Source organism: Patiria miniata, unplaced genomic scaffold (assembly GCF_015706575.1).
Source record: "Patiria miniata isolate m_02_andy unplaced genomic scaffold, ASM1570657v1 HiC_scaffold_3, whole genome shotgun sequence".
Taxonomy (NCBI): Eukaryota; Metazoa; Echinodermata; class Asteroidea; order Valvatida; family Asterinidae; genus Patiria; species Patiria miniata.
Genome location: NW_024037069.1, coordinates 46,323,408 through 46,350,404, shown reverse-complemented (window position 1 = coordinate 46,350,404; position 26,997 = coordinate 46,323,408). Strand labels below are relative to the sequence as shown.

General features: G+C 42.6%; 2 protein-coding genes across 2 annotated transcripts; both read right to left on the bottom strand.

Moving 5' to 3' along the window:
* Positions 1–803: 803 nt before the first annotated feature.
* LOC119737419 lies at positions 804–15,509 on the bottom strand. The gene is made up of 4 exons (XM_038211757.1): positions 14,727–15,509; positions 13,436–13,571; positions 10,242–10,371; positions 804–1,358 (listed from the first exon to the last, which is right to left on the bottom strand). Exons 1-4 carry the CDS (start codon positions 15,404–15,406, stop codon positions 1,273–1,275), a joined length of 1,032 nt encoding a protein of 343 aa, XP_038067685.1. The 5' UTR covers positions 15,407–15,509; the 3' UTR covers positions 804–1,272.
* Positions 15,510–16,397: 888 nt separating this feature from the next.
* On the bottom strand, positions 16,398–24,347 carry LOC119737420 (60S ribosomal protein L18-like). Its single transcript, XM_038211758.1, has 7 exons — positions 24,245–24,347; positions 24,022–24,108; positions 22,915–23,022; positions 21,651–21,749; positions 19,949–20,072; positions 18,747–18,816; positions 16,398–16,792 (listed from the first exon to the last, which is right to left on the bottom strand). The coding sequence occupies exons 1-7, from the start codon at positions 24,245–24,247 to the stop codon at positions 16,717–16,719; spliced, it is 567 nt and encodes a 188-aa protein (XP_038067686.1). The 5' UTR covers positions 24,248–24,347; the 3' UTR covers positions 16,398–16,716.
* Positions 24,348–26,997: the final 2,650 nt, after the last annotated feature.

The following is a 26,997-nucleotide window of genomic DNA, read 5'->3' as shown; positions in this document are numbered from 1 at the left end:
AAAAGGCTGTACTAAAATGGATCTATCCTAAGGTCTTCTATCATCAGTCAATGGGGAACTGATCATACCGCGCTGCTGTTTTCTCCCCGCAACGGATCCTTTATAGAAATCGCAATAGCCCGCACTAATGGCGTTGCTGGCAATTTATTAGTCCAATACAAACACAGGTGAAAAGGAACTCCAAAAGACAACAGAAATATGGACATAGATGTGTGGATAATTTTCACGGAGGAAATATCGTAATAGGTTTTCCGCAATAAGAGATGGGAGCTTTCTTGGGATTTTCCAGCTGGACATTGGTGATAAATTCTCCTCATTCACCACAGGTGCGTTTGATGCAGGCTGTGGACCCCATACAATGAATGTGTGTTTTGGGGGGCAGGCAGGAAGTGGCGTATCCAAAAAAAAAGGGGGGGGGTTTGAAAGATAGTTTTTCAGTAACTATTTCCGTAAATGGTTAGAGTTCTGACATGAAAAAAAAAAAAAAAAAAAAAAAAAACCAAGCTCGAAAACCATTACAATGCGCCATGACAATCGGCATATATACAAACTCTTGCAATCAATAAATTGGTAATTCATAAATTTGGAGTCCACTATTTTTCCTGTCCCTATTACATCTGACATCTATGATTTTGAAATTCTGATGCACTAATTGTGTAATTCTCATACACAGTCGTCCTCCATGAGTGACTATGATAGCAAACTACCTTCCCAACAAATTTTTCTTTTTTTATAAAGTCATTTTTAATGTTACTACAAAGTACCAAGGTAGCACAAGGACAGGACAAATGGGGGTTTTTTTGGCCGTTCCGGAATCAAGCAGTTTTACTTCCAATTTTCGGTTTCCGCATACTATTTCATTGAAGTTCAGTTGAATCCGAGTTAGATTTGACATGGCAATCATCTGGGTCCAAATGACAAATTTACGATCCAAATTGATACTTTCTGGATCAACACAACGTTTATCATTTCGGTTTGCGGTAACACCATGTGGTAATAACTACTGCTTAGTAGATATTTGGTTCTGAAAAGAACTTGTACAGCTTATTATCAACTTTTGCTAAGCGGTTTTAGGTCTTACCAGAACAGTCACAAATAGTACACTTTGAACCTACATTTGAAAAATGACCCAAATGCAAAGAAAACAAAATCTACAAAAGACACGGTAACAGCATATAAAGCTAGGACCCACAGCAGCCAGCAAGGGACTGTGCAGATGGCAAGCAGGCAGCAGGTTTAATGGGGCAGAATTCTTACTTGGGCCACTAGTCTTCAGTCAAACTCGGAGCCAATGGTGATGCTTATTTTGCCCGGGTGAATCTGCGTGGTGTGATACCACTGATTGGTATCCAGGACAACTGGGGAAAAATAAACCCAAAAAAGTTGGATTCAGACATAGAATTGTAAGTAGTAGTACCATGAAGTATACTGTGGCGGAATCTCCCGAGGTCAATTGAAACCAGAGGTCAGGGAAGGCAATCACCGACTGAGGTGAAAGTTCCCCTAACCCCAAACTATGTTTTCTGCCTCGAACCTAGGGAAGTTTTCGAGCAGCCTCTAGGCCCAGGGATGCAAGCTCGTTTTGGTGGAAATATACCGCCCAGTTGGATACTGATTACCAGGCCCTGTTACTCTAGTACAGAACAGAACAAACAGACGAAGAAACTGCAGAAATATTGGACACTGGGATACACAATTCTCTTTGTGGAAAGGAAATGATTGGTTTATTTAATCACGGACAATTCTGACTTGATTGGGAACTCTTTGATTTATAAGGTTATTATCGTTGGATTGTTATAATTGTATAAGTTTGAGCGCCTTAGCTGATCAGTATACGACAAAACCCGTGTGACAATAAACTTGACCGAGTACAGTTATTGACTACCTGTGACTATTCCTCCCAGGCCTCTATGTCAACCTCTGGGTCGACCCTCTATGTTATCGCACGTCTCTGTGAACCCACGACAACAATCCTTATGCCTGTACTTAGTCACCCTACTCTGTAAGTCAAACACTCAACTGCAACAATTGCGCAAACATGCACTAAATTACACGATAAAGCAATTCGGTCCTACCAGGCTAACTGGGTCACACCACGGGGCTCTGCGCTCCGCACAATCGCTCAACCACGGTACGAGAAGTCAGGCCGAAACAGCGTCAACACCGGTACGCTGCACTACCCACGGCCTCGCCAAAGCAAACGCTAGCTTCGTCACGGACAATGGCAATTACACTCGTACACTACTACTGAGCCCGCTCCATACACAGAACTGAGGAACAACTTACGCAACTCACGCAACTGAACTACTGAACTCAACTGACTCACGCCCGGCCGACCATGCGCTCAAGTACCACGGCAAGGGTAGCGGGGCCACGCCCAATCACGCCGTGGTTGGCCGCCAACCCTTCACCTCTGCCCGGTAACACCAATCACGCATACGCGGATACAGGAAACACAGATTGCAAGTGCGGTCACGGCCTGCCTCGCCCCGCCCAGCAACAGCGAGCGCGCTCCGATTGGCGGCCACTCCCGCCAAAACCACGAGACATTGTCCGCTGACACGACCTGACTTCCTTGCCAAGAAATTACAAGTAAACACTACCAAATAAGGGGAATTAGACTGGTGTCGGCCCACCCCATCACGCCACACAGGCCCGAGCAGAGCTTGGACTGTCCCAGTCCAAACCAGCTCGAACCCAGTCACGAGATGGGTGACCGGCACCAGTCTAGCTAATTAGATATGCACAAGCTTTTTAAACTTCACGTAAAATTCACTCTTATGTTTTTCGTTATAGAAAACTAAACTTATGATTTCTCTTTATACAAAACTAAACTTATGTGTTCCTTTACACAAAACTAAGTCTTTGTTTTTCTTTATACAAAACTTAGCTTATACATGGTAAAGTTTTCCTTACAAAGAATTTGAACCACACAATTTATTTAGAAATCATGAATCCTCGGCAAGGATAAAAGCACTTTTCCTGATTGTTTTTCTTTTTATACAAGGAAATGTTTTGTATCAACAGATTACAATTTATGCAGATAATTTTAGGGATAAGACAGATGGAAAATCACACTTAAACTCGAATAGTATCCAAAATTAACTGGGAATCATTTTAACCAATGGATGGATTTCTTTTCAAACAAGATGAAGGCAATAATCACTGATTTTAAAACTTTAAAGATAAAATAACTTCTCTTTTACACACTAAATAGCACCGACAAAACTTCTTTTAACTGTTAAAACTAAAAACAACTACTAACACTAGATAAACTTTAACTGGCCCTAAGGACTTGCTAGTTGGGTCCCGTCTTCCTGAGGATCATCCAGTGCAGCGTCCAGCTCTGTCTCTCGCAGATGCTCGATGACCTCGTCGTTTCTCTTAACGACCCTGTTGCGGTAGATCACTTCGGTGGTCGTCCTTACTCGGATTGTGACGAGTCTCCTCATCTTCAACGGAGGTGAGTCACGACCACTTCGGGAGGGGGAGGGGGTCATCTCTTCTAGGGGTGGCATAGATGAGTCAAAGTCTGCCACTCTACCGGTATCTTACAGGCAGGCGGTGCTCTCTCCTCGGGTTCCTCCGAGACATACTGGTCCTCTCTGGCACTCTGATGGGGTCAACCTCTATCTGAACATCTCCATTTTCTACCGGAGCTTCTATTTCCGGTTCTTCTTGCTCTATTTGCTCTGTTCTCTCTGTTTCCTCAACATGAGGAGTCTCTTCTGTCACTTCGACTCGAGGGTTTTCTCCTGTTCTATCAATCTGAGGAGCTTCTTCACATGCTTTTGGAGAGTGACTCCAGGGTACCAGTTTCTCACCCTGGTATGGCTTCAGTCTGTCAGAATGCACCACTTTCATTTTTCCCCCTTTCCGTATCTGTATTCGGAAGGTCACATCTGACAATCTCCTAACTATCAGCCACGGTCCCTCCCATCTCAACTGCAATTTAGGGGACAACTGTTTCTTCTTAGCCGGGTTGTGTAGCCAGGCAAACTCTCCTTCTTTCAACCCTTTATGGGTGGCTCTTCTGTCATAGTTTCTCTTCTGTCTTTGGGAGTTTTTCCCTAGACAGTCCCTAGCCCTCTGGTGTGCACTCTGCAAATTTCTTCGCAACTCTTCTGCAAAGTCTGTCCGAGTGTCAAACCCTGTCTCTGGACTACCGGTGACCAGGTCAACTGGTATACTGACTTCTCGCCCCAACATCATTATATTGGGGGACTCCCCTGTGGAGTCTTGTGGGGTGCATCTATACGCAAAGGTTGCATAAGGGAGGAATCTATCCCAGTCTCTATGCCTCTTCTGTGGGTCAATCAGCACAGCCACCATGTTTACTAGTGTCTTGTTAAACCGTTCGACCATACCATCCGATTTAGGATTGTATGCTGTCGTTCTTGTCTTTGCGATTCCTAAGACCTTGCACATTTCTGTGAAGACTTCTGACTCAAAATTGGTGCCCTGATCAGAATGGAGTTCTTGTGGTACTCCAAATCTACACACGAACTCTTGCACCAGTTTGAGTGCTACTGTACCCGCCGTTGCGTCAGGCAATGGATAGGCCTCCATCCATTTTGTACAGTAATCACCCACTACGAGAATCCACTGGTTCCCACTCTCCGTTTTGGGCAGTGGCCCGAGCAAATCTATGGCCACTCTCTCTACAGGCACTCCCACTCTATATTGTTGCAAGGGTGCAATCCCTTTCTTCGAAGGGGACTTTCTTCTTGCACAGAGGTCACAACCCCTTATGAAGGAGCGAACATCTGCGGACATACCTGGCCAAAAATATCTTCTCTTTACTTTGGCAAGGGTTTTCTTTATGCCCAAATGACCACTAAGCAGTCCACCGTGCACCTCCCTCAGGGTTTCTTTCCTCAAACTCTGTGGCAACACTAGTAACCATATCACGACTCTACCGTCATCAGACTCCCACCTTTTATGCAACACCTTCTCTCTCACACTCAACTGGTCCCAGTAGGACCAATACGTCTTATGGGCCGCCGTCAAGTGGGAAATCTCTACCCACTCCGGGCGATCTTTGCTCTCTTCCTTGGCCTCTAAGGCCCAACGTATCGTCTCATCTTCTAACTGGGCTTTCCTTACAGCCTCTAGTGGGACACTTGGTTTGGCCTCTATGCCTCTAACCAATGTCTTGTCCTCTTGTGACGTCACTTCCTCTCGACCAACAAATGGCTCTCCAGCACTACTAGTGCATTTAATTCTCTCGCCATTTATTCTCCACTCTTTGGTGTGGAAATCCAAGTTACCCCCTGTGGGCAACAAGAAATCCATCCCCAGAATTCCGGGATACTTCATCTGTGTAAAAATCGCCCTGATTGGGTGCGTTGTTCGTCCAACTTGAACTTCGACCCAGGCGACTCCTAACACCGACAGGGAACGTCCATCCACCTGTCTCACTTTCACATTGTCTGACTCTAAGACTGGTCTCTGTTCCTTGGGTATCTCATAATACACTGTACTACTAATTAACGTATCTGTGGCACCAGTGTCAACCAAAAATTGGCACTTTGTTTTTCTCACTACACCCTCTACAAACAAACCAAAGCGGGCATCACTCTTTGGGTTCGGTAACGTAATTACCTTTCCCTCCTCATACTTTCGCCGCTTCTCTCCTATGGCCCCCTTGCAATCTCTCCATCGTCTCTTTGCCCCTCTAGCACTTCCGAGGTGCCTACGGGCCCCTCGAGCAGCTGGCTCGACTTTTCCTGCCCCAGGCTCTCCCCCTGAGGGTCTGTTACAGTCTCTGGCAATGTGGCCGTGCTCTCCGCAATTGAAACACTTCCAGCCATCACGCTTTGGACTACTCTTCTTTGGTTTCTTGCACTCTCGCGCAAAGTGACCTCGCTCCCCACAATTGAAGCATTTCCTAACACTTTGCTCACTCCTTTGTGACTTCTGATCAGCAGGTTTCCCCACTAGGTCACTCTTTTCCTGGATTTGTTTCGTTAACTCTGTTAACAGTCCAGCCAAACTTTTCATTCCATTCTCCAATTCGTGGATCCTCTGTTCCACCCCGGTATCTAACACTCTAGCCAACCTCGGAGGCTTTCCATCGAGCATTCTCTGTTGCTCGACTTTTTCGAAATTCTCTGTTTCTATTGCAGCTCGAATGGCCTCATCTAAATTTTCAGGACGAGCCCTGTTTATGCCCTCCCGAGTTGACCTACTTTCGACCGCATCTAGAAAATGGTTCTTAGCCAACCGGTCACGTGACTCTTCCTGTATGTCAGGGTACGCTTTAACCGTCAACTCTTGTATGGCTTGGCCTAACTCTTGCAATGACTCTTTTTGGCCTTGTCGGCGATGCCTCAACTCGACAAGGTAATTTTCACTCTGGCGGCCTGAGCCAAATCTCTGTTCTAACAACTTCAACAGACCACTGTAGGACTGTGTCTTTTCAGTGGGAACGTCACCCAACAATCTTAGGGCATTGCCTTGCAAACTAGCCACCAAATATTTAGCCGCTTGCTCTTCGCTCCACTGATTCACCAACCGGCAAGACTCGAAGTGCCTGAAATACTCTTTCCATAGCACCTTGCCATTGTATCTATCAGGAGTGATATTTGGCCGTCTACTAATTGGCCGCTCGACACTCCTCTCTTTCTCTGCCACTACTTTGGGTTCACTTGTCGGCGTTAAGGGCCCTGCTGAGGTCTTTAAACTACCTGCCAAACTGTTGGCACCTGTACCCACTGAACTCGGGGCGAAACTCAGCAAATCTCTATTTACTTTCTCAGGAGAAACTGTTTCTCCCCTACTCGGGTTCTCTACAGTGCTATCTGTGCTCAACAGAAAGGACTGGAGCTCCTCTATTGCACTGCTCCCCGTTAAGATCTCTGGTCGGGTACTTCCTACACCACTACTCTTAAGGGGTGTACTTTCCCCAAACTTCACTCTTTTTCCCATCCTCGGTCCAAGTTCAACTTCAGGCGACCGTGCGGTCACCGAGGGACTCGCCCCTCCCTGGGAAAAATAACCAGAACTCTCTCTTGGCATCTGGAACTCGATTTCCGAATCGATCCGCACTGGCCCCTGTTCTTGGCTCTTTTTGTCTATACTTCCCACCGGGGAAGGTTCCTCATAATTGGCTCTCATGGCTTCTAATTTCTTAGCCATCAACTCTTTTTCCCATTGCAAAAATTGAGCATCTAATCTCAGCCTCTGCAGTTCACTCTCAATACTCGAAGTATTCTCTTGACTCATGTTTGTCTCTTTCTATGATTACTCTTCAACCACAGAAATCACTGTACTCAAAATGTTTCTACTGGCCAACTCTTTAATCAGCACCAACTATCCCACTTCTGACACCATTTGTGGCGGAATCTCCCGAGGTCAATTGAAACCAGAGGTCAGGGAAGGCAATCACCGACTGAGGTGAAAGTTCCCCTAACCCCAAACTATGTTTTCTGCCTCGAACCTAGGGAAGTTTTCGAGCAGCCTCTAGGCCCAGGGATGCAAGCTCGTTTTGGTGGAAATATACCGCCCAGTTGGATACTGATTACCAGGCCCTGTTACTCTAGTACAGAACAGAACAAACAGACGAAGAAACTGCAGAAATATTGGACACTGGGATACACAATTCTCTTTGTGGAAAGGAAATGATTGGTTTATTTAATCACGGACAATTCTGACTTGATTGGGAACTCTTTGATTTATAAGGTTATTATCGTTGGATTGTTATAATTGTATAAGTTTGAGCGCCTTAGCTGATCAGTATACGACAAAACCCGTGTGACAATAAACTTGACCGAGTACAGTTATTGACTACCTGTGACTATTCCTCCCAGGCCTCTATGTCAACCTCTGGGTCGACCCTCTATGTTATCGCACGTCTCTGTGAACCCACGACAACAATCCTTATGCCTGTACTTAGTCACCCTACTCTGTAAGTCAAACACTCAACTGCAACAATTGCGCAAACATGCACTAAATTACACGATAAAGCAATTCGGTCCTACCAGGCTAACTGGGTCACACCACGGGGCTCTGCGCTCCGCACAATCGCTCAACCACGGTACGAGAAGTCAGGCCGAAACAGCGTCAACACCGGTACGCTGCACTACCCACGGCCTCGCCAAAGCAAACGCTAGCTTCGTCACGGACAATGGCAATTACACTCGTACACTACTACTGAGCCCGCTCCATACACAGAACTGAGGAACAACTTACGCAACTCACGCAACTGAACTACTGAACTCAACTGACTCACGCCCGGCCGACCATGCGCTCAAGTACCACGGCAAGGGTAGCGGGGCCACGCCCAATCACGCCGTGGTTGGCCGCCAACCCTTCACCTCTGCCCGGTAACACCAATCACGCATACGCGGATACAGGAAACACAGATTGCAAGTGCGGTCACGGCCTGCCTCGCCCCGCCCAGCAACAGCGAGCGCGCTCCGATTGGCGGCCACTCCCGCCAAAACCACGAGACATTGTCCGCTGACACGACCTGACTTCCTTGCCAAGAAATTACAAGTAAACACTACCAAATAAGGGGAATTAGACTGGTGTCGGCCCACCCCATCACGCCACAATACATTGATTCTTGATTCTCATATAATAGACCATTATCACGTTGCCCATTCAAATCAACGTAACCAATGCGAGGCTGGAAGGAAAAATAGTCTGGTTCCTTTTTGCACAAAAAACATTATCATTCAGTACTAGTGCATGTACTGTTATTGGATACAGGGAACGTGACTGAAATGGTGGCAGCATGATAAAGGTCTATAAGACTAATTTGATTAGGTTTTTATTTATTTATTTGGGGGGGGGGGTTAAGTGTTGAGTATTTTTTTTAATAATCTTCAAACGATGATTTAAGATTCCTTGAGCTTGTTGACCAAGTTTTAACAATTTGGTCAATGATTCACATTAAGGCGAAAAAAATAAATTATAATAGTTCTGCTTCCAGTTACCCTACCTACCATATTTCGACAGCCCCACCCTAATATTTCTTTTGGAAAAACGAGGAAAAAGCCCAGAAAACCAACAATTACTACCTTTTACCCTTGACTACATGGACACGCAGTCACCTATGATCGCACACAAAAATGTGTCCCCCAAAATAATATTTCCCTACCTACCCTATTTTCAAATGCCATGTAATCGGAAGCAGAACAATTCTTTTGGCCTTAGATAAAATAGTCCTCAAAATGTTATTCTTATAAAAATTTGGAGGAAATATTAGTACTGAGGCTAAGCAGGAGGTGGTATTTGTATTAATATTGGGCTTTTGCTTTTCGGTAAAACAATTTTCCAAGGTTCCTGCGGACTGGAATTTTGTTTTTTTCAATTTCCAGACCTGGAAAAGTCATAGAAACTTGTAAAAATGACAAAGGTCTTGGAAAAGCCACTGAATTATGTGAGGACAAGTTTATTTAATTTTTCTTAACTTTTTATACTCATAATTTGTATCAGAATCCTGACTATTATACCCGACAGAAACAAATTTCGCTGATACAAGCATTTTCATACTTTGGTCATGGAAATGTCATGGAAAAGGTGTGGGAATGCTGATATTCCTTTTCATAGATTCTTACAAGAACTTTCATCTCTACGACAGTTACACAGTTCTTGATTTGATTTTCAAGAAGAGTGAATCAAATGCGTATTAATGAACTTACGATTTTATAAATAAACTTTACACATACATTGTAATTTTATGTTAACATTGTTATTTATAAGCTTACTTTATCACTTATTCATGTAATTAGTCTTCTGTTGAATAAAGGAACAGGATTTTACCCTGTGACCTTCAGACAAATTGCACATATCCAGTGTTGTAGGACTCAAGTCCATGACTCGAACTTGAGTCGGACTCGAGTCACATTTTTCGTGACTCGGACTCGACTCGAGTCACATTGGAAAATGACTCGGACTCAGACTCGACCATGATGACTCGGACTCGAGCTTGGTGACTCATGACTCGAGTCCGTACTTTCATTAAAAGAAAAATCACAATGTTACGTATCTGTGCAACGAACGTAGCATTCTTTTTTACTCCATAGACAAAACCGTAAAAAAAAATGTGATTAGTTTGGTGAACAACTAAGAACAAGTGACTCGAGACTCGGACTCGAGGCTTGTGACTCGGGACTCGGACTCGACGTTGGTGATTCGACTACAACACTGCACATATCCAAAAGCACACTCAGAAAAATAATTTAAAAACTGAAAAAGAATAAAAACCACTGTATTTCCTGATTGGCACTTACTGATGTCGCCCGTGTTGACGGTCACTTTCAGTTCATGACAGATATTCTCACATTCCGGTAACGGGAGAAGGGTCCAGGTCTTCTTGCCGGAAAGCTGGGCTTGCCAGGATGGTTTGGCTACATTGTCTAACTGTCGGTAACAACATGATACATTCAACATCAGTTACTCTTCAAGCTTTTTTTTTTCTGCAAGGAATCTTCCGCAAAGTCTATCACTGTGCACGAACCAAAACAATGGTACATTCTTTGTACATGTATATGGGTTGTTCTATAAATTAGGGGTCCAAAGTGGTCAGATATTTTTTGTTTCTCAACTTTGCTGTCTAGTTTTCTTATCCTTTTATTTAAAGCTATAGTCCATCATTTGTAATTTGTGCATTTTGTTCGTTTGAAGCAACAAAAGAGTTCAAAATCTAATGAAGAATACTGAACAACTAACCTGATGAAGTTTCAGCTAAGCTTCAGCTGTACATTCCGAGAAAAACAGCATTCTAAGATCTCAATTTCAAATCAAAAGTTACTGAATCATGTTTTGAATTGCAGCTATACGCGACGTCGCGCACTGATCCGACGAATTCTAACAACAGCACGCGCGTGTGCGTCGTTCCAATACTTGTGCGCGCTGCGCTGAATAACAAAACGAACTACTAATTTAAATTTTCCTACGGTGCTTCTTAAGAATCACTGTTGGAAATGCCTTCTTTCGTTGATTACTTCAAAATGACAGCTTCCCAGAAAGAATAATTTCACAGGGAGTTTAGTTCCCTTACTATCTTTCAACCAAGTATGTTTTTCAACAATAATTACGCCAGTTACTTTTCGGATGGCTGCAAATGATGGACTATAGCTTTAATGGACAGAATGTTTTAAATACCAAGGAAAAGTAGATTATGTGACCATGAAAGACTTTTTACACACATTGGTTTCACATTTAACTGGGACACAGGGGACACCAAATGTTACGCGTAAAACCATAATATTGGGGAGCGCCATATCACATCTTCACACATTTATTTCCTTAAAAATTGTATCTCGTGTTGAAATTGAGTTAGTACCGGTGCATCCATCATGTTGACCTTAAATATGGCATAATTAACCTTTTAAGGTGGCAAACATTTTAATATTTTTAGACTGTACTTTTTTGTCCCACTTTTTATCAAAAAATATGAGAATTTTCGGCTTATTTTTAACCAAAACAGGAACTAAATGGGATCAAGATAACAGATTAGTAGGTTTTATCAATGCAACTTTTATTGGAGTTTGTTACACATGAAGTATCATTAACTACACGGAAACAAAGGAATGTCCACATAGCGTTATGTAAAACCAAACATGCCTGTGTGGGTGTTTGTGTATGTGTAGCCTGGTTTTTGTTTGGACTGGCGGAAACATAGCTGAACACACATTCCTTGGTTATGTAAACATCACACACAAATCTTTTAATGCTGTAGTCCATCATATGCGGCCATCCGAATAGTAACTGGCATAATTATTGTTGAAAAACATACTTGGTTGAAAGATAGTAAGGGGACTAAACTCCCTGTGAAATTATTCTTTCTGGCAAGCTGTCATTTAGAAGTAATCAACGAAAGAAGGCTTTTCCAATGGTTCGTCTTAAGACGCACCGTAGGAAAATTTAAATTAGTAGTTCGTTTTGTTATTCGGGGAAGCGCGCGCAAGCATTGGCACGACGCACACGCGCGCACGGTGGCTATAATTCGTCGGATCAGTGCGCCACATCGCGTATAGCTATAGCTGCAATCGGCTCAGTGAGAACGCGTCTCGGACGCTGAATTCAGGCCCAATTCAAAACATGATCCAGGAACTTTTGATTTGAAATTGAGATCCTAGAATGCTATTTTTCTCGGAATATACAGCTGAAGCTGAGCTGAAACTTCATCAGGTTAGTTGTTCGGTATCCTTCATTAGATTTTGAACACTTTTGTTGCTTCAAACGAACAAAATGCACAAATTACAAATGATGGACTATATCTTTAAAGTTGACCAAAACTCAGCTGGAATTTCGGACAATCCCTACCAGTACCTGGACACGGTCACTAGTGCTTCTTTAATATAGAGCTGCAAAGCAGACAATTTTGTAAAACAAATGTTATGTTCTAAATATAAATTTAAAAAACCTGTTTGCTTTAGGCCAATCAACATTGATTTTAGGTTTCTATCACCGCCCACCTCGATTTTCACTCCCGCCCCGATTTTTTTATATTTTATATTTTTTTCTGAAAGTGTGTTTTTCCTCAAAAAAGTGTATTTTCCAGACAAAGTTCTCACCAAAGGCGAACACATTTTACAGTTGAAATCACAACTAGCACGAACAGCCCGACTTTTTGGGGTCGCAAAAGTGGACCCCGAAAGTCATTCTCGCATGAAACAACACAAAAACGCCCAATTTTTAAAGGATGGTTGTGTGGATGTTTATATCTTACTGTTGAATGTTCTTTCCGATTAACATCATTTCGTTCAAAATACGTTTGTAGCCCAATTGGGCACTTTCCAGGACCTAGTGTCCCTTTAATATTAAGTAGTTTTCATGTTTGTTGTGTCTTTTAGGTTTATCTGACGTTGTCCCCTCAATTCACTTTGAATGTGAAGAAGTGGAATTTATAAAATATAAATTCCTCTCCCGACTGATTTTTTTTCAATCTTGAGTGATGAAAACCTAAAAATCAGTGTTGATTGACCTTACTCAGACCTATCCTACTAGCCCCATAAATGTGGCCAATTTACTGGACTTACCTCCGTAAATAAAGGCCACACTTCCACCATGTACAAAAACATGTAGAACATTTTGATTTTCACATTTAGGCTTAGTTTGTAGTTTATTTTTGCTTTAGAAGCAAACCCACCCTCTTTATAGGCTAATCAGAAAGTGCTGCCTTTTTCAGATGTCTAATTTTTGTGAAATTTCATGTTGAAATTTTGATACACAAACGTGTGCAAACGAATCTGGAAATTTCACGAAAAATAGACATCTGAAAAAGGCAGCACTTTCTGATTAGCCTATAAAGAGGGCGAGTATGCTTCTAAAGCAAAAAAAACCTACAAACTAAGCCTAAATGTGAAAATCAAAATTTGACAAAGTTCGACATGTTTTTTGTACATGGTGGAAGTGTGGCCTATGTTTACGGAGGGAGTCCAGTATTAAAATTGGCCACATTTATAAGGCTAAGACCTACATGAATTCCGGCTCCTTTTCCCGGTCCTCCCATGAATATCCAATCCAGAGCACTGGACTCGGAGCTCTCTGGCAGAAAGTACGGTCTCTCATAATGCCGACGAAGCTCTTCGGCCACAAGTGGATCACAATTGCTCCTATTACGAATATAAACATTTGCGGGATAAATACAAAAGAAGTATGGCAAGAAACATTCAGTCCTTCTGATTTGAGGCGTGTGATCACACCCCCACACCATCGCACAAAAATAAACGCTTCCCGAGAAGTGTGAATAATTGCATGCCTGAATTTCCCCGGACCACAGATCACACACCTAGAAAACCACACGCCTAGAAAAAACACACACCTAGAAAAATCCAGGTGTGCCTTTTTCCACACGCCTGTGATTTTCAAATCAGAAGGATTGCTACATTATCTGCAGTGAAGAAAATGTCATGCCAAATGTTCACATGAGCTATGAGGTGGGTGCAACTCCTACAGTACATGAAACACTGTATATAACAGGGGTGTGAAATCTCAGCTTTAAAGCTGATTTCAGCTCTTGTTTTTTGTTTTGGATTTCAGCTTTTTTCCCTCACTTCCTGTGTACAAAAGTATAGGAGATTTCCAAAGTTCAGCTTTTTCAGCTGTTTTCAGCTATTTTTATCAGTGGTCACACACACCCCTGATATAATAAAACACTTTTACTTTAAAACCAATTTTTAGCACTAGTTTTGCAGGCTGTCACAGGTTTTTTCCTAACTACTTTCCTTTAATTGAGGACATATTGTTCTGTTACTTCTAGTATTAGTTATAGTCTCAATGAAAACATATCACATTTGTGCACAAACACTTAAAAAAATAAAGATTTTTTTAACTTCTAAATTTGTTTGATTTGGGAATTTTCTTTCATAGATTAATTTGGGTATATCGTAAAAGGATCAACGGAGAATGTGGAAAAAATGTTGCAACCTGACGTCACTTTTTTCTTCATATATCATCTCAATGAAGGTCAGTCATTGCAAAAACGATGATAAGACATGAATCTGGGACTGAGAAACATTTCCAATTTTGTTAGGAAATACTTTAAAAAAAATTCTTGACTCTCCATAGACTTTGTACACAACCGCTGAAGTGGCGTCAGGTTGCAACATTTTCCCCCATGTATAATTTTTTTTTTAAATTGGACTGAGATTTTGAGAATAATGAGAAAACTTGCAAAAAAATTGTCAGAGATATACAAAAAAAATTGATGTCTAAACAGCATGCTCTTTCCCTAGAGTACTTTCAAGGTTTTCACTTGTGCAACTTACCAACCAAAATACCACTTTTTCTCGCCGTCGTTGAGAGCCGCTCTCTCGGGCGACATTTGGAAGGCGTCCTCAAGCGAGATAAACTCCGTGTTGTACGGAAAGAACTGACACTCCTCCTCCACGGCCCGCAAAGCATCGGGATGACTGCCGTACAGCTCCTTGAAGTAATCGAAACTGAACGTCTCCATAGCAGTCCATGTAATCGTAGCCCCTGTCACGAGAGCCGGACGGATGTTGTAAGCGTGTTTTGCCACAAACTCGGCGGGCGTGATGCTCTCGTACACCGGTACCGCGGTCAGGTTGCGGCACAGTTCGCACGAGGCCAATGGCCTGCCCATCTCGGACAGGACAAAGCTGCTGCTGATCAGGCATGGGTCTTCCACGAAGTAAGACCAGATTTCCTGGCGAAAATAGACAATCGAAAATCCCAGTACGATCGGTAAGAACAAAGTCAGCACCAGCGACCGAACTTTAGCTTTGCTGATCAGGCTGCCTTTGCCCGCTGTTCCACGCCTGGGAAGTTTTGACTTGGACTTCGTCAACAGGTCGACAAGTTCTGCACTGGATAGGCCACTCCTGTGAGATTTATCTCTAAGTTTCCTGACTTCTTCGGTAAGTTTTCGGCACAGTTCTTCTCTGTTTATTCCCTTAGATGCATCATGTTTGCCGTTGGAACTCATTTTGAACAATTTAATGAGCAGCAATTAACTTGAAAACTTACAACGTAGCCCACCGCAAACCCGGAAATAATATCATCAAAATAAAACTGCGTTAGGCGCTAGCTGTGCACGCGCACCGCATGTACAAGTGTGGGTGCGTGTAGCGTTATGTGTAAAGCGTTTTCAAAGTTTCGGCTTTGATCCAACTTCGGATTCATGAGTTTTAGGGCACTGGATGCTATAACTCAGGTCTACGTTCTGGTTCTAGCCATGTCTGAGTATATGGAGATCAATGGTTCTAGCACATCGAGTTCCATAATCCGAGTCCAAAGTATAGTACACAATGTTTTTAGTTATACGACTTGGGACAGAACCGCACCGCAGTTTAAACCAAGCCCGTGTTTCAAAATATCACTAGATCGACTACGCAGACTTGAAGGGCGCCCGCACACGATAGCCAAATCCAGTCTTTGGGTGCTTGTGATGCTCGGGTTTGGGTTTTTGACATCGGCTATTTCAGGGATACAGTACGAACCGAAGTCCTTATTACACCCTCGGTTTTGAAATCTGGCTGGAAATTATTTGGGGGATTTTCAAGAATTTCTTAATATGTGTTCCATGCAAAATCTTAATTATCCACCATTGGAAATATTCTACATGGCATAAAATGTCAGGCTCTGGTTTTGTTTCCTGTATGACTGATATTTATGTCATTACTAAAAAAAACCAAAATGTCCCAACTTCCTTTCCTGAATGTCATAAAATATGGCGAACTCTGGTGCTTGCTTTAGCCTTTTTGTCCCTAAATTGAACTCAACACAGCAACTCGTCAACAACCCTTAAAATCTCCTAGATTAGGCATGGATTTTGTTGATTGAACATCTTCAAAGCAAGCTAAAACAATTACAGCTGGTGAAAGGTTTCTTTGTGAAATACTTTAACTGCTTAAACTGATGCAATTTGCATTGAGCTAAACACATAACACAAGTAATGAAAGACACAGACACAACGATTTAAGCCTTTTGCCAATATCTTCCGTTTATTCATGGTTTCGCTCACAATGTGAACCTTCAAGAAACCAGGAGGAATGGGTATATAAATGTCCAACCTCCAAAAAAACAAGAGATCCAAGTTGTACATTTTTTTTCTAAAACCACTCAAGTTTTGCAACAACCATTTCTGGTAAAATTATTTGATCCCTTATCGAAAGGAAGTCTAACATGACTGTTTTTTCATTGCTTGAGCCTTTTGGGAAAATAGTAGTTCGATCGTAAGAGATTCACATAACAATGATGATGATGATGATGGTTTTGTATCTTTTGACAGGTGCCCTAGTTCTTGTATCCTCGGCTGGCACGCTTGCCACGAGCTCTCTCAAACTTCCTGCCCTTGGCACGTACGTAGGGCCTGCGAAAAGAAAAAATATGAATATATTAGATTTTTCAAAACAATAAATGAGCGCTTTACTTATCAGTCATCATCGGAAACAAACTTACGTTATGTCCCCGACAGAGCTTTTAAAAACTCGGTGAATAAACCTGCAAACGTACTTTTCAACTCTTTTAACCCTTACCCAACTGGACCCTCCAACGCATGCCATTATGTGCCTTAAGAAAATCTCCTATGTTGTTTGCATGGCCCTCCAATATCTGCCATGTCATTTCAAGGGTAACTGGACAGGCACTCCAATACATGCCACAGAGAACAATGAGAGTCCTCTGATAACAAAGTGAGTGCCCCCAGCTGGTCAGTATCAGGCACCCTCCAGGGCCTCCAACTCCTGCCAATTGGAGCCTTCACTGTTAAGACAAACTATCTGCCAATAAACTGCAGCTGGAGGGCATTGGCATAACCAACTGACATGCAGTTAACTACCCTCAGAGAGTAAGGGTTAAGAGTCTTTAGGAGTTTACAGACTCCTAAAGGAGTTTTGTATCATTCATCTAATAAATTAATTAGAAATCAGGGTTACTTAATTGGCTCTGTCACGGACAATACACTTCCTTCAATAACGCTGGAATTGCCCTTCAGTATTTTCAACTGGAAAAAGGATGACTTTTCCTTTTCAGATTAACGATTATATAATATTGGATTGCTTTGAGGTGGATACAAGAATATATTGCACGAGCGAGTGCAATTTACTTTTGTATCCCCCGAAAACAGCCATCCAATATTATTATTGTTATTTATATCAGGCTGACTTGATTCGCACGAAATACATTTCAATACACTGTCTCCATTTCTTGTATTTTGTCAAACTTTTTTAAGCTGCCATTGTGATTATTGACATTACTGTGCGTATATCTGGACTGCTGCGCGGGCGTCCGTGTTCGCAAAATATCGCGTGCTATGCTGTGTTGACTTGTTGGCAACTGTGAGTTTCAAAGTTCGTGCGGGAACCAGAAAAAATGCCTAGATGAGGGCGCGCCGGACAATATCAAAAATAATATTGTATGCAATCCGGGTACTTTTAATGATAATATTGCTATCATCCGGGTAAGTTTTACAAAAGCATACAATACGCTGAAATCTTTTTACCGCTGGAAGCCTGATATAAATAATAATAGAGAATATACAAATGGATCTAGAAAGTTTTCATTCTGAGTAAATTTATCTGCTGTGTTATCGCATCTTATATCATTGCAACAAGGTCATAACTCGATTCTGCAACAAGGTCGTATCTCGCATATCGCGACGTCCATTGACTTTGTGTGTACATCCAAGTCATTTTAAGCAAGATACGACCTTTTGACATTGAAAACTCGCGTTTCACGCACACTACGTCACACGCCATTTTAAGAGATACGACCTTGTTGCACGGACAGGACGAAATCATCAAATTTTGGTGAGCTTCGCACAGTTCAAACACTTGACCGGCTTATTTATTTCAAAATGTAATATTTTCTGAGGGGTCAAGCAAAGCAATGTATTAGAATTACTGCACGGGCCAAAATCTACATTGGACAGATAAGACCAAAAAAAGGTCTTCAGTTTCTGGTATGGAGCTTGCCCCAAAAGTGGTGCGGCGACACAGCCTTTTTTTTCTCTTTTTTTTGACTTTTTTTCTTCAAATGTCGGCTGATGACTGCAAATGGTGCCTGACTAAATTGAGTGCAAAAAGTATTGGAGCCCAGAAGGGCCACATAAAGCTTATGCTCCATCGTAACCCCATCTAAAAACACGTTAAAAGTGTGCAGCAGCAGGATTCCAGTCAAACCAGTGAGTTTGGCGGTTTTGAGACATCATCTTACATTGAATTTTTTTTTTTTTATTTTGCCGACGCCCATGTCCACAGCGACGCACGCGCATACCAGAAACCGGAGACTTTGGGGGGGGGGGGGCCTAATGAAAGACGACTTACTTGGTGTGTGAGTGGGGAGTTCCTGGTGCTTTGCCAAAGTGTCTGTACACTTCCCTTGACTTGCGTGGTCCTGTAAGATCGAGTACAGAGTGGATTAGAATTGCTGATGAGTTTCAATTGCTCCTATCACTGAATTCATTCGTCAGGTTGAGACAACACATTTATTACTTTGCATTATTTTACAAGGGCAGCAACTCCAATGGTGCTGAACCTTAACTCCCTACTAGGAACCATACCCATCCTGGCAAATTCCAACACCATATGGGAACCTGCACACGCATATTTCTGACTTTGATTCTGGAGGTGTGCCAACCCAATGTAAAAGACTGTCAGTTTATGGGTACGCACCCATCCTGACAGATCCTAACAAAACCCCGTTTGGGTTTGACGGGCTGAGTTCTGTTAGGGTTAAAGATGCGTTCCTGTAGCTATTTTCCTAGAAATATAAAAGTTATTCACTTTTGAAGGAGACATCTAACGAAACAAAATCCACCGACATTTAGTTTTTATTTTATTATTTCTTCACAAAAATCACATCATTGGCTGCCAGACAATTCAGCTCTTGCAGGGCAGGTTCTTTGTGTGCAAAATGAAATTTGTTTTACAGAGGGTTGCAGACGAACCGTAGTTTTTTCATAAAAACAAATTGAAAATTGAACATCATTGGGAGAATTCTTTTAGAGCATGGGGTGTGCATCTTTAACAGATCTCCATAGGGGCAATTTTGGAGGATTCAGGAAGGTTTTATAAGATGAAATTTGCATCGGGTGCTAACCCACCTCAATCCTCCAAAATCCTATTAGCAGTTTCGGAGGAGTTTTGGAGAATTTTTGAGGATTGAGGATGAATGGTGTTGAAGCACATGAGAATTTTGGAGGATTGAGGATGAATGGTGTTTGAAGATGAGGATTTTGGAGGATTGAGGATGAATGGTGTTTGAAAAGGAGGATTTGGAGGATTGAGGACAAATACATCTTTTTAGGCAGGACTGCCTGACGATTTTGAAGGATTGAGACGCTGGGTATCCTTCATTTGAACATAAGTGGAGGATTTTGCAGGATTGAGGCTGGTTCCAAGCAAAAAGGGCCTAGGGGTTAGGGTTAAGTTTGCCCTTCACCGACGTATAAACACTGTATACCCAGTGTGTAACCTCTCAAGCGAAAGACAAAGTGAAGGTCCAGATACGGTTGCCCTTAACCTACCTTGCAAGAGGACTGTGTTCTGGCCTTTGGGTGCCTTGAGAGCAAGCTGGTCCAGGGTGATAATCTCACCACCGGCCTTGATGATCCTGGCCCTAGCACGGGCTGTCACATGCAGAGCACACAGCTACAAACAAAAACAAAACGAACAAAAAAACATTAATAATAACAGGCATTTACTTTCACGCCGTAACAGGGTATCAAAGCGCTTTACAATTAGTATTACCCCTGTTTCAAAGGGGAAACACTCTTGAAACCTTCTCAACTCCCTGGGGAGCATACATGGCCGGTAGGCAGCCACTTTCATGCTCTTACGAGTAATCAACCTCTCACAGTCACCAACACTATCCTCATAGGTACCCATCTACTCCTGGGTGGAGAGTAGCAATGAGCGACAAAGTGCCTTGCTCAAGGGCACACGCACCATAACCCCGGGCTGGACTCGAACCCACAACCTGCAGAATTATCCGCAGACCACGAATTCAATGCTCCAGATCACTAGGCCACAGCACTCCACTGTAACAATGTATTTTCAGTGTTTGGTTTTGCCCGGCACTAATGCATTCGGGCAATTCCACGGTTACTCACGTTACATTTTTTATGTACTTTTGAGTTTCCTTGGGCTGAACTACCTTACTGAAAAGGTTTAATAACTGTTATCCCCATGGTAGATAGAGTAGACCTAGACCTACCTAAGCACCAAAGATGACATCCAGAAAAATGTGTTATGTATGATAAACAAGACGCACAAAATCGGTTACTCACGTTACATTTTTGTAACGTGAGTAACCGATTTTGTGTTGAATGATTGCCTGGTTTGAACTGCAATGCACCACTAAACAAGTTGAAAATTGTTGTTGGGCAACAGAAGAAAAGTGAAATTCCATAAAATTCACATTAAAATTGGAAGTCAAATAAGTGCAGGCACACTGTGTTTTCCACACAATGGATCTCTCGTGAGTGATCATGAAGCGCCATGTACTCTTTGTGGGGTTTGGAAACTCCAAACCACACAAGACTTTGTACAGTGTTTTTCAATTTGAAATGGCATTCATGAGAAGTAAAAAAACGAGGAAATCAGCGGATCCCAGGAAAAGTTGTACGCTTGTCGCTCATGCATATCCAAGCAAAACCAAGGTATCGCCCTTTAAGATGGCTACAACGCAAGTTAATCCATGGGTGTTTGGGCAGTTGGTGAGCAGCCTGTACATACGCTACGGGACGAGGAAGTGGATAGCTTTTTGACGGTTTGTGACAGTTCTATCAGTAGGAGGGTTCAAGCTTATTCAATTGAACCCTAACCGCCCTGAATCCTTCAAAATGCTCTTTGCCAAAGTGGAGGAATTTGGAGGATGAGGTTACACGGGAAAAGTTCGTAGGATGCACTCTGTCAAGGTCTTGGGCCGGGCCTCGTGTTGTTTTTGCTCAGCCATGCATTAATATAGGCCTGGATTATGCTTCAAATCCTCCGTACTGCTCCAGGATGTCACTGGCCAAGCCTCAACATATTGACAGTCACTGCCCCAGGATTTTGCAGGATTCAGGCAGTGGTCACCCCTCCATGGACCACATTCAAGAACTAATGGAGGAATTTGCAGGACTGAGGCTATATGCTATTTTTCCATGAGGCCAATTGGAGGATTTTGCAGGATTGAGGCTACATCCTAGAAAAAAAGTCCTAGGAAATTAGGGTTAATGGACCCACCTTGACCTTCGGCACAGTGAAGATACGAAGATCATCGGTCACTGTTCCGATCACAACTGCCGTCTTGTCTTCACGGCCTCCCAGTTTCATCTTACGAACCTGTACATCAATTAAATATGTGCCAGGTACATGTCAATGAGAAACCAATATTTCATCATAGATATTAGTTCATTAACCCCAACGTACCTGAATCCATCAAAATCCACACCCCTATTTCGGAGGATTTCGGCGGATTCAGGATTCCTCCATATTGAAAAAGATGGGGGATTTAGATGGATTCAGGACAGTAAGCCTAGCGGGACTGCAGGATTTTGATGGATTCAGGATACTTCCATATTGAGCAGTTGGGGGACTTTGATGGATTCAGGATCTCAACAGATTTATAACTGGCTAACTGGTGGATGTTGATAGACTCACTGGCCACCAACATTTTTTTTTTCATGGCAAAAATGAAGGATTTAGGCGGATTCAGGATAGTTTCTAGTAAAAAATACCAAAGGGGTTAGGGTTAAGAGGAAACTTTCTCTGAGTTAAAGCCACTAAATTACTATCCAGTGGTAGTGAAAGCACATGACTGATGAATAAATCGCTGATCGTAGTCTAGTGGTCAAGTGGGTTTATTTACAAATTGGTTTTGGAGAATTTTCAGGATAAAGAGCCGGATTTGTATTAATTACTTAACATGGAGCTTGAGGGCCACTGAAAGTTCAAGTACTAAATGCACGCCCTTGAATTGTTGGCGCAGTGGTAGATTTTGGAAGATTCAGGCAGGTTCTAGGCAACAATATAGAAGCCCTGGCACTGAAGAAAGTCAGAGAAACTGTGCATCCTCAATCCATCGATTGGCAGGGGAACTACTTTGATGGATTTTGACTGGCTTAGGCCTACAGTTGGAGTAGTGAGGATTAACCCTAACGTACCTGAATCCATCAAAATCCACACCCCTGTTTCGGGGGATTTCGGCGGATTCAGGATACCTCCATATTGCACAAACTGGGGGATTTCGATGGATTCAGGATTGTAAGCCTAGTGGAACTGCAGGATTTTGATGGATTCAGGATACCTCTTTATTGAGCTGTTGGGGGACTTTGGCGGATTCAAGATCTCAACAGATTTACTCCTGCCTAAACTGGTGGACTCTGATGGACTCACTGGCCACCCAAAAAAAATGTTGCATGGCAAAATTGATGGATTTTGGCAGATTCAGGATACTTTCTAGTAAAAGAGCCCAAGGGGTTGGGGTTAATGTCACTTTCATACATACCAGCCTTGCCAGGGACAAGGGCTGACGATTGGCTCTGCTCATGAACAGCCGTCGAAGCACCACTTTATTGAACTTGGAGTTGGTGCGGCGAGCCAGGAATCGGTACAACTGGAAAAACAAAGAGTGTAAGATGGTCACTGAACGACTGACCAGGTAAAAAAAACAACATAAAACACATCATTATCGTTTTATAACATCTTACATAATTCCCTAACCCACCTCAATCCTCCAAAATCCTCATGGTGGTTTTGGAGGATTTTTTCAGATGTCTATTTTTCGTGAAATTTCCAGATTCGTTTTCACACGTTTGCGTATCAACATTTCAACATGAAATTTCACGAAAATTAGACATCTGAAAAAGGCAGCACTTTCTGATTAGCCTATAAAGAGGGTGAGTATGCTTCTAAAGCAAAAATAAACCACCGGTATAAACTAAGCCTAAATGTGAAAATCAAAATTTGACAAAGTTTGACATGTTTTTGTACATGGTGGAAATGTGGCCTTTATTTACGGAGGAAGTCCAGTAAATTTGGCCACATTTATGGGGCTCCAATTTGATTTTAAAACATCCATCACAGAGGGTGGGCTTCTGATCGGGCACTGGATGAGATCCAGTCTGGATCTGAGGAGGCGCGGAGCCGTGGCGTCGCGGAGCCTTGGAGCCCAGGAGTTACGGAGTCGCGGATCCTTGGATGTGGGAATGCCAATGCGCGGACGAGGGTGGGCCTGTGATTGGGCACTGGATCTGTGGAGGTGCAGAGCCGTGGAGCTGTCATGGCTGTGGAGCTGCAGAGTCACCGAGTCGCTGATCTCCAGATGTGGGATGGGAATGCCTTCGATATTGGTAGAGGGCGCAATTCTTGGAGGTAGGTGAGTAGGTCAACTACGCCTCCACACGGCTCCACATGTCCACGCAGCCAAATCGGCGCAGCCAAATCGGCGCGGATATAGACATGATAGAGTGGAGTGGCCCTGTCATGCCTGTATTCTACAGTTGTGCCTAGTAATATTTGTTTTCCCAAAATATAATATACATGTTTAGTGTAGGCCATTAGCATTACATTTAATATTACATTTTTAGTAAAATATTCACTAGTCACTACACACCTTCACAAGAAGTCCGAGATAAATATCCCGACTCTTCGGTTCGGTTCTACGAACCCGCCGTTGTTTGGAGTGGTCCAAATCTATACCCTTTACGCAAAAAAACACACAAAGCAAAACAAGAGAATATATTACTTAATCATCGTACACATTTTTATTAGTTAAATATTGGGGATGGAGAAGATTTTCTACGATCTTTCTGTCGTCTCTTTCACCTTCAACATACCATTTTGATGATCGGCTGCAAAAAGGCCGATGGTGGGAGTGCATTGTGGGTAAAGCACTATAATCCATCCTTTTGTGGGATGTGCTGCAAATTTTACTAAACGTCACATAGTCGTTTTTAGTCCGTTTTTGCCACTGGGGTTGAAAAACGCACGTGCGTTAGTTGGGAATTTAGTTATAGCCACTCGGCACAATAAAAGACTCACACACAAATGAAAGAAGTTTAAATTATGAAACTTAAATACGTTAATACTGCATGTACATGTATGTAAGTCTCAGTCGAGTTCAAAAAATTCCTGAGCTCATGTTGACGAGAATCTCACCAGTAAAAATCATTAATTGATGGTATAGCGACAAAAATATCAAACAGATGTTGGCAAAATGAATCGTTAGAAATGTACCTTCCAAGTAGAAATTTATTCACTTGATATAATTAGTTTGTTTTGACTCAATGTTGACTTGGTGTTGTTCATCATCAAAATGATACAAACTGCTCACTTTAAAACGACCGGTTCGAGTAATATCTCATGCTGGTTATCGCTATCATTCCGTTCCATTAGTTCCAAATCTATGTCTTTACAATTCAATGAGCTGTATTATTTCAATCAGGGCAGTTTGATGAATAATGCATTTCCACTGTTTGTTATTACCTCTTTACATGCACTCTGACCATCATTTGCATATAAGAACCACTGGGAAAATCTATTTAATAACAGAATCGTCGTCAAAAATAGTGTTATTCAACGTCCCACTTTATATTGGAACAGTTTACAATATTCTCAAAAAATCATCACCCTCTTTATCTATACATGTATTTGTTAAAAACCCGGAAGCTCAATTCCTCAATTCTTACTCATATCATTAAGTTATAACATGTGAACTGACTTTTTGTGTCGTAATTCACGATTATGGAGACTGTGTATAACATCTGTTTTGTGTATAACAGCTGTTTTGTTCCCTGTTAACAGGAAACAAAAGATTGTAGAAGTCTCCACAGGGCATGGCAATTAGGGGAATACGTCTCCACAAGGTTACCAGGGTTACCACGAAATAGATACATGTATATGGATTTTACTGAACAAAAAAAGTTATATGAAATAGATATATGGATTTTAATCAAAAACTAGGACTTTCCAAGGTGTGTTTATCCGTCGCAAATTGAAATATTTAAAGGAATATTAGGGCCTAAGTCCAAATTCAAGCCCAGGAAACTAATTTTGGTGAAGATAGGAGCATTTTGAAACTATATTTTCACATTCTAAAGTTTTATAACACGAGAACAAATCAGGCGCGGTTCTAGAGCCAATATTTTTGTTTGGGGGGGGGGGGGGGGCTAGCAGGGTGGATCCAGAATTTTTTTTTAGGCAGGTGTGCTGAAATATAGACCAGTTATTTTCTCCGGATTCTTAGGCCTCCGAAAATCAAAAGGTGGGGTGGGGGGGGGGGGCGGGGGGCTCGTGCCATATTTTTAATGGGGAGCGCTGATAAAATCCTACAATCAGCCACACTATATTAACTAAAAGTGCACAGATGCACCCGGCCTTCTCACGACTATTTATTTAGGGGGAGACTATTTGCATGTACGCCACATTCTTACATTTTGCTATAGTGCATTTTTTTTAATGGAAATTTTTTTTTTTGGGGGGGGGGGGCTAGACAAAATTTTGGGGGGACTAAAGCCCCCCTAGCCCCCCCCCCCCCCCCCCCCCCTAGAACCTTCACTGGAACAAAGAAATGACTCTACAGGGATACATTGTCAGTAAACAAATGTCAATGTGTATTCATTTCGGTTACTCAAGTGTACAAAAAGAATTTCGCTTCCCCTTAGACCTAAATGTTGTCGCAAATTTTGCTCCTTTGGCATTTAAGATCGGGACTTTTTTATCTACAAATGTTTTTTTTTACACAAAACATTGGTAATGACGGCAACATTGAAATAAATGTTCTAAATGATGACATTGTGCATTGATCATCTATACTACAATCATACTACAATCACGAAAATGATTCGGGGGCGCTGCCATTTTCCCGACCGGTCTCCCGTCCCCATCGCGCCCGTTGGCCGCGGGGGATGCGGAACGGGGCCCGGCTATTTCCACCCTATTTCCCATAATTCCCTTCCCCATTGAGCCGGCCGCGCCGGCCATCTTGCGTACGGGCCGGATAATTGACGTGCCACGTCGTATACGTTCGTTATGAGCATGCAGCGTATGGGCCGGATAAGCAGCATGCAGCGTATGGGCCGGATAAGCATGCACCGCATGCAACTTGCTCCACATTTCTTCAGCACAACGTTGTTGACATGGTTGCTCCAGTTTTCTCTTTGAACGGTAAGTCTCATTTATGATATGTATTGTTGTTTGTGAAAAGTGGTATTCTTTCGAACGCCACTGGCAATGAGAAGCATTGTTGTTTGTGAAAAGTGGAGTTTGTGAGTGTCCAATGATGGCGTAGTCTGGTGGTACGGGGAGGGTAGTACGGGGAGGGTTGTACGGGGAGGGTTTTACCATGAGGGGGGAGGCCTCGGACATGTTTGGCCGCGGCCGTGGGTTTACTTAGCTAGGCTTCATGTGGCCAATTTACTGCATGACCTTCGTAACTACAGGCCTCACTTGGAACATGTACCCGAACATGTTTGTAGAAGTTTGTCAACTTTTGATTTCACAACTGGGCTTTGTTTGTAGTTTATTTTTGGATTTTGCTTTAGTTTTTTTTAGGCCTAGGCCTACTACTAGCTAGAAAAAAAATGCTCCA